General features: G+C 54.5%; 1 protein-coding gene across 9 annotated transcripts in view; it reads left to right on the plus strand.

Moving 5' to 3' along the window:
* Positions 1 to 8,033, plus strand: part of ANKRD13D (ankyrin repeat domain 13D) — a 10,828-nt gene continuing 2,795 nt past the window's right edge. For 2 of the 9 annotated variants that reach the window (XM_034646462.1, XM_034646466.1), the window contains exons 1-11: positions 1 to 66; positions 594 to 729; positions 846 to 970; positions 1,637 to 1,701; positions 1,780 to 1,923; positions 2,174 to 2,363; positions 5,850 to 5,916; positions 6,319 to 6,400; positions 6,625 to 6,686; positions 6,790 to 6,920; positions 7,840 to 7,997. In XM_034646462.1, coding sequence (XP_034502353.1) covers positions 691 to 729; positions 846 to 970; positions 1,637 to 1,701; positions 1,780 to 1,923; positions 2,174 to 2,363; positions 5,850 to 5,916; positions 6,319 to 6,400; positions 6,625 to 6,686; positions 6,790 to 6,920; positions 7,840 to 7,997 — 1,063 coding nt within the window. In that variant the 5' untranslated portion in view covers positions 1 to 66; positions 594 to 690. The other 7 variants (XM_034646467.1, XM_034646470.1, XM_034646468.1 and 4 more) reach the window with 7 other exon arrangements.

Below are 8,033 nucleotides of genomic sequence, written 5' to 3' on the forward strand. Positions count from 1 at the left end.
CCGCTGCACCGGCTCGTCTGGGCGAACCGGCACCGCGAACTGGAGGCCGCGCTGCACAGCCGCCAGGTGAGACTCACCGGGCACCCGGGCTGTCCTCCGCGCAGCCCACTCAAAGCCGTGGTCTCCCTCCTGGAGGCCGCCCGGCCTGAGCCGAAGCCCGGGTCACCTGCCCCTCTCGCTTGAGCCTCTGGCCTCGGCTTCCAGCGCTGGGCCTTGCCCTGCCCGTCTGCCCGCTTCACACTGCATCCAGCCCCCGAATTCGCGCCACACCGCCCCTGAGCCAGGCTGAGGACAAGCAACCTGGTTCTGGTCCCCAGGCCCCTCCAAACTCTTGACATCTGCAGCTGCACCTCTGCCTGAGCAGGCCCCACCGCCGGACCCCCAGCTCTCTTCCTGGCCGAAGGCAGGAGAGGTGGGCCCTCCCTTCCCACCTCCTCCCTCCCCTCTCCTATGAGGACACGCAGGCCACCCTCAGCCATTTCCATGGCCTGGCTGCTGTCTTTATTTCCCACGATGACGCCCAACCATGTTCAGCCTAGTGGCCTTCTTGCTTCTCTTTACTTGCCCTGTGCTGAGTGTCCCCTCTTCCCCAGCACGACATTGAACAGGAAGACCCCCGGGGGCGCACTCCCCTGGAGCTGGCCGTGTCCCTGGGGAACCTGGAATCTGTGAGAGTCCTCCTTCGACACAATGCCAATGTGGGCAAAGAGAGCTGCCAGGGCTGGGCAGGTACTGCAGAGGGCAGAGGGGCTCCCCTGAGGCTGGCGATGGGGTTGGTGCGCGGCAGTGAGTGGCCAGGACTGGGGCCATTGACAGAGCTCCCCTCAGCAGCCTGGTGCCCCTAGTCCTGCAGGAGGCAGTCAGCACTGGGGACCCCGAGATGGTACAGTTGGTGCTCCAGTATCGGGACTACCAGAGGGCCACGCAGAGGCTGGCTGGCATTCCGGAATTGCTCAACAAACTCCGCCAGGTACAGCAGGGGACAGAGGTGTGGCCAGTAAGGAGGGGTGGGGAGCCATGTCAGTGGGCTGCATGGGGGTCACTAGTCACCCGCCACCGCTCAGTCTGGGCAGCATGCTTTCCCATCGCCGTCGACAATATCCGCCCCCCACCCCTCGACCCCAGTCCAGGGTCATGTAGGAAAGAGGAGTCCAGGCCCACATGGGTGAGATGGGGCCCTTTAGGAGGAGAGCCAGTGCTGACATCAGGGGTCCCTCATACCAGAAATCGCCACAGAACTTCAGATGTGAGCCTCCTGGTGAATGCCTGTCTCCTGGGGGGAGAGTTTCATCTGACTCAGTGAGTGTGGCCTCGTGCCTCGGAGTACCTGTCTGTCCTCCTTAAGCATGAGGGGCAGGGCCAGAGGGGGTCATTGTGCCCTCTTTACAGATGAGGACTCTGGGACCCAGGGGGAGCAAGAAGTTCCCACTGGGGCCCCTCAGCAGGCTGGAGCCTGCTGATGGAGCCAGGGGGAGACAAACCTCCAGGCTCCCAGATACTTATAATCTGATTATTCCAAGACTTTTTTAGGGCCCCACTTAGCCCACCCTTTTTCCTGGGTGGGGTTTGGTTGTAGTGGGGGCGTAGCTGGGACATAGCACTTTAAGACTTGCTGATCCCAGGTGGGCCCTGACAGGTGCTCTGGTCTATCCCAGGCCCCCGATTTCTACGTGGAGATGAAGTGGGAGTTCACCAGCTGGGGTGAGTGAGGACTCTTGGCTTTTAGGGGCGGGGGGGATCTAGGGGAAAGACCCATGGTGACCCCCGCACTCCCCGCAGTGCCCCTCGTGTCGAAGATGTGCCCCAGTGACGTGTACCGAGTGTGGAAGCGGGGGGAGAGCCTGCGGGTGGACACCAGTCTTCTGGGCTTCGAGCACATGACCTGGCAGCGCGGCAGGAGAAGCTTTATCTTCAAGGGCCAGGGTGAGCTCTGGGGGACTCATTGTGGGCATGAGGCAGGCCGAGCCCCCCAGATTCTCCTGTGGCCTGTGAGGACAGCGCTGTTCTTTTTCTCTACTTTGTGGAAATGGCGGCTGAGGGTGGAGGGGACCCAGGGGCTGGGGCCTCACCCACTTAGCAGCAGGTGGCTGAGGGCACCATGGTGCCCCCCCCCACCCGCCGTCTGGGGGCCTAGCACTGACTTGTGCCCCTCACGCACCCGTGCCGGTGGCAGAGGCAGGAGCCTTGGTGATGGAAGTGGACCACGACCGGCAGGTGGTGCACACTGAGACGCTGGGGCTCGCCCTGCTTGAGCCCGAAGCGCTGCTGGCCGCCATGCGGCCCAGTGAAGAGCACGTGGCCAGTCGGCTCACCTCTCCTATCGTCTCCACCCACCTGGACACGCGCAATGTGGCCTTCGAGAGGTCGGTGGGGGCCCGGCCACACCATGGGTCCCGGTTCAGGACTCTGGGAGGGGGAGCTGCTCACAGAGGGTGCTCAGGTTGGGGCGGGGGTCCCTGCAGGCCCAGCGTCCCACCCAGACCGCCTTCAGGTCCCGTGGCAACCTTCGGGCCCCTGCATGTCTGTCCGAGGGCAGCTGTCTTCCTGGGGTGGAGGCAGGTCAGGGGGCCCCGGTGTCTTGACTTCTGCCCTCATGTGTTTTCCCATCACAACAAGGATTTAGGCTGTGGTTCAGGGCAGCTCTTTGCCCCAGTGTGGGTGTCTCAGTAGTATGGCTGTTTCTATCTTTGTGGGTAGCCTAGGAATCTGACTCTACCGGCTAGGCTGTTCTCCCTCCAACAACATATGTCCCGGTTCCTGGAACAGACTTCAGAAATACCTTTTTGAAAAAAACAAAGAAACAAGCACCTTTACTGGAATATAATTTTGTATACCGATCAGTTCATCTCCTTAGAGTGTACGATTCGGGGCTTTTTGGCGTGTTCACAGAAATCCCACTGTCACCACAGTCGACTTTAGAACATTGTCATCACCCCAACAAGAAATCCAGTAGCTACCAGCTCCCGTGCCCTCACCCTCTTCCCCAGCCCTAGGCAACCACGGATTGACTTTCTCTATAGATTTCCTTATTCTGGACTCTCCCACAAACGGACTCATACGATATGTGGTGTTGTGTGACTTCTTTCACCGAGAACATTTTCAGACTTCTTCCAGGTTGTAGTGTTTAACTGTCCCATTCCCTGGATGGCTGTCCAGCGCATGCCCAGCTCACATTTTGTTTCTTCACTCACCTGCTGACGGACGCTAGGATCGTTTCCACCTTTTGCCTTTATGAATGGTGTTTCTGTAAACATTAGTATACGAGGTTTTGTGTGGACCTAAGTTTTCATTTCTCTCAGGTGTATACCTGGGAGTAGAGTTGCTAGGTCATATGGTAACCAGATGTTAATTGTCTGAAGAACTGCCAGACCGTTTACCAGGGGGCTGCAGCATTTTCCATCCCCCCCCAGCAGTGTATGAGGGTTCCAGTTCCTTCATGTCCTCACCAACATTGGTGTCCATTTATTTATTTTTGGATTATAACCCCCCTGGCGGGTGTGAGAAGTGGTATTTCACTGTGGTTGTGACTTGTATTTCCTTAATGATGAATGATGGGGAGCACTTTTCATCTGCCAATTGGCCATTTATATCTTTTTTTGGAGACATATCTATTCAGATCCTTTGCGCATTTAAAAAACTGGGTTGTCCTTTCATTTTTGAGTTGCAGGAGTTCTTTATGTATTCTAGATCTAAGTCCCTTCTCAGGTATATGGTTTGCAAATATTTTCTCCCATTCCGTGGGCTGAGTTTTCACTCTTTTGACCGTGTCCTTAGAAGCACGTGTTTTTAATTTTTATGAAATACAATTTATGTATTTTTTCATCTTGTCACCTGTGCTTCTAGTGTCATCTCTAACAGTATTTTGTCAAATCCAAAGTCACAAAGATTTTCCCCTGTGTTTTCTTCTGAAAGTTTTATAGGTTTAGCTCTTACATTTCGGTCTTTGACTCGTTTTGAATTAATATTTGTGTAGGTGTGAGGAAAGCGTCCGACTTCATTATTTTGCAGGTGATGACCCACTTGTCCCAGCAGCATTTGTGCAAAAGACTGCTCTTTCCCCATTGAATGGTCTTGGCACGCTTGTGGAAAATCAGTTGACCACAGATGTATGGGTTTATTTCGGGGCTCTCAGTTCTATTCTGTTGACCTATATGTCGGTCCTTGTGCTAGTACCACACTGTCTTAGTAAGTGTTGCCTTGTGGTAAGTTTTGAAATCGGAAAGTGTGAGTCTTTTGACTTTGTTCTTCTTGCTCAGGATTATTTTGGGTATTCACGGTCCCTTGCAATTTCGTAGGAATTCCAGATCCGGTTTGTGAATTTCTACAAAGAAGTCATCAGGTGGGATTCTGGTAGGGTTTGTGTTGAATCTGTAACTCAGCTTGGGGCATATTGTCATCTTGACAGTGTTGAGTGTCTTCTGCCATGAGCATGTGATCATTTCCCACTTACTTAGGTCTTTAATTTTTTTCTTAATATTGTCATTTTATAGCTCTAAATTTCCCTATAACCACTGCTTTACCTGCATCTCACAAGTTTTGAGTATTGTATCTTTATTTCCACTTATCTCAAAGCATTTTCTTTCTCTTTTGATTTATTCGTTGACCCTTTGGGTTTTTTGAGGAGTGTGTTTACTTTCCACACATTTGTGAGTTTCCCAAATCTTTATTCTGTTATTGATTTCTTATTTCATTCCCTTGTGGTTGGAAAACATACTTTGTATGACTTTCTCCTTTCAGTTTTATCGAGGCTTCTTTTATGGCCTAGCATATGGTCCATCCTGAAGAACGTTCCGTGTGCACCTGAGAAGAACGTGCGTTCTGTTGTTGGGTGGAATGTTCTAAGAAAGTCTGTTAAGTCTGGTTTATAGGGTTGTTCTTCTGTTTCCTTGTTGATCTTTTGTCTCCTTGTCCCGTCCATTATCCAAAGTGGGGTATTGATGTCTTGCAACTGTTATTGTTGAATCAGACACACTTTTATTTTTCACTTTTTATTCTAGAAAGTTTCAAAAATGTACGAAAGAAGAGAGAATAGTTAGAATGTCCTCATCACCCAACTTGAACACTTACCGATGTTCTGTCAATCTTGTTGAATCTATCCTTCCTTGCTTTTTTCCTTTTTTCTCTGGACTTATTTTATTTTTTATTTTATTTTATTTTATTTTTAGAGAGGGAGAGAGAGGTGGGGGGAGGGGCAAGAGGGCAAGAGAGAATCTTAAGCAGGCTTCACATCTACCTTGGAGCCCCATACGGGGCTCGATCTCATGACCCTGAGATTGGAGCTGAGCTAAAATCAAGAGTCAGATGCTCAACTGACTGAGCCACCCAGGCGCCCCTTCCCTGGACTTTTTTTTTTTTTTTTAAGATTTTATTTATTTGAGAGAGAGAGAGCCCAAGCAGGGGGGGGGGTAGAGGAAGAGGGACAAGCAGACCCCCCCCACACACACACTGAGCAGGGCTTGATCCCAGGACCCCGGGATCATGACCTGAGCCAAAGTCAGATGCTTAACCAACTGAGCCGCCCAGGTCACCCTTCCCTGGACTGTTTTAAAGCACATCCCAGATGTCATATCCCTTTAGCAGTAAATACTTTTGCACATGACTCTAACAGATAAGCATGTTTATAAAAGCAGCCCCAGCACCATCATCACACCTAACGAAATTAATGAGAACTCCTCAGTACTTTTTCATCCCCAGTCCCTGTTTGCTGGTCCCCAGCTGTCCAGGCATCCTCTCCAAGGCCCTTGTGATCCACAGTGGGAAGGCGATTTGGAAGGGGTCTCTGGAAGGGAAGGCTCTGGCTAGGGTCGAGGGGTATGGGTCCTCACGAGCTCCTGTTTGGTCTGTTTCAGGAACAAATGTGGTATCTGGGGCTGGCGGTCTGAGAAGATGGAAACCGTTAGCGGCTACGAGGCCAAGGCAGGAGAGGCTAGTGGTGGGGACTGGGGTAGGAGATGAGGCCCAGGAACTCCACCGTTTGTCTGTATCCACCCATGTGGAGGAGAGACAGAGTAGCCCATGGGCTCTGGAAGCCCCGTGCGGCCATGGGAACTCAGGGGTGCCCGAGTGCCCAGGCCCCGCCGAGCACATTAGGGAACACCCTGGCACGGGCCCCGACCCCGGTTACCGAGACAACACGAGGAGTGCTTTCCCCTCATGACTGAGTCCCCACGGTTCAGACCCCGCCACCTCCTCCATGGTGGGGGGCAAGATCCTGTCTGTCCCTGCAGAGAGGAGGACGTGGGTCCTGTACTGGTGAGGCTGAGTGTGGGGAACAGACTGTGAGCCCTCAGCTCCCCCCGTGTTCCCCCTGCTCCCCAGGTCTACAGTGCCACCAATGTGGAGCTGGTGACACGCACTCGCACGGAGCACCTCTCTGATCAGGACAAGTCGAGGAGCAAAGGTAAACTCAGGTGCGCCTGCCTGCTGCCCAGTCACACCATATGCTGGGGTCACCCTGGTCTGGGGTCAGGGCCGCAATGTCTGGGATAAGCTGGGAGGCCTCCCCATTCCCATATGCTCCGTCTCCCACCCGACAGGAGGCCCCCAGGGTGGGTGGTGGAGGGGGGCAGTCTGAGCCCAAAGTGGCCCAAAGTCTCCTCATGGGCTCCCAACCTTTCTCCTTAGGAGGGAAGACTCCATTCCAGTCCTTCCTCGGGATGGCTCAGCAGCATTCCTCCCACAGCGGGGTGAGCCAGGCCCAGGGGGGTGGGGGCCACTGGCAGGGGGCTGCTGGGCAGGGCCAGGCAGGCACTTCCCTGAACACTAAGTCTGGTCGTGGGGCTGTCCCAGGCTCCTGTGCAGCAGGCCGCCAGCCCCACCAACCCCACAGCCATTTCCCCCAGTGAATACTTCGATCCCAACTTCAGCCTGGAGTCGAGGAACATTGGCCGCCCCATTGAGATGTCCAGCAAAGTACAGAGGTGAGGTCTTAGAGCTGGTTTGGGGACTTCCCTCAGGGACGGGGACCTTGCCTTGTCCGCTGAGCCCTTGCACATTCCTGTCACACATGGGGCCCCCTAGAGTGAGGGACCCACTCACCCAGCTGGCTTCCTACTAGACTCTCCTCTTTGGGGACAGGAACCAAGTCTGTCTTATCCATGGTTGTTGGCACTCAGCTTGGGGCTTGACCCAGAGGACTGGTTACTCTTCCCTGGTGAAGGAAGGGAGGGAGGGAGGGTGGGAGAGAGGAAGAAAGAAAGGGCAGCACTGCCCATTTATGGTTTTCTGTTCAATTGAATGAGCTCCTGCTGGAGGCCAGCTTGTGGCAGAGGGGAAGGGCTCACAGCTTGACCGTCTCCTGACTCCTGGACTGTGGCCCCAGGAAGTGTGTTACCCTCCAAGAGTCTCTTCTCAGTAAAATAACAGTCACACTGGGCCACCTGCTCACAAGGGCGCTAGGAGAATCTGACGAGCCATGACATAGAGCTTGCAGTGGGCCCAGCATTGTCCCAGGGACCACAGGTAGATTCAGCCACTGAGTGGCGGACCGGAGATTGGAACCCTGGTAGTCCTGACCTCTGGGCTTTGTTGGACCCCAAAATATGGCAAAATGTGAAGCGCTGGCTGGCTGTGGGCTGAGGGGGAGGACGGGCCTGTGGATGAGGCCCTCATTGAAGCCAGCAGCCCAGCCCTGCCCTCTTCATCCAGACGACTTGAGGCCCCAGCCTGGGGGCGTAGGGCCAAAAGGACATAAGCTCCTGGGGGAGGCGGGTGGGGACAGCTGAGCAGACAAGAGAGTAACTCAGGCTTGGCAGAGGGCGTGAGTAAAGGCAGGTGTCCAGGCTGGGTGGGTCTTGGCAGCTGGGCCACCAAACGTTCCTTGACTCGCATCCTGTGCAGGTTCAAGGCCACGCTGTGGCTGAGTGAGGAGCACCCGCTCTCCCTGGGCGACCAGGTGACGCCCATCATTGACCTGATGGCCATCAGCAATGCTCACTTTGCCAAGCTGCGTGACTTCATCACCCTGCGCCTTCCTCCCGGCTTCCCAGTCAAGATTGGTGAGGGGTGGCCTGGCCTGGGGGCACGGCGGGGGG

This window comes from Ailuropoda melanoleuca, chromosome 16, assembly GCF_002007445.2.
Source record: "Ailuropoda melanoleuca isolate Jingjing chromosome 16, ASM200744v2, whole genome shotgun sequence".
In the NCBI taxonomy this organism is placed as follows: domain Eukaryota; kingdom Metazoa; phylum Chordata; class Mammalia; order Carnivora; family Ursidae; genus Ailuropoda; species Ailuropoda melanoleuca.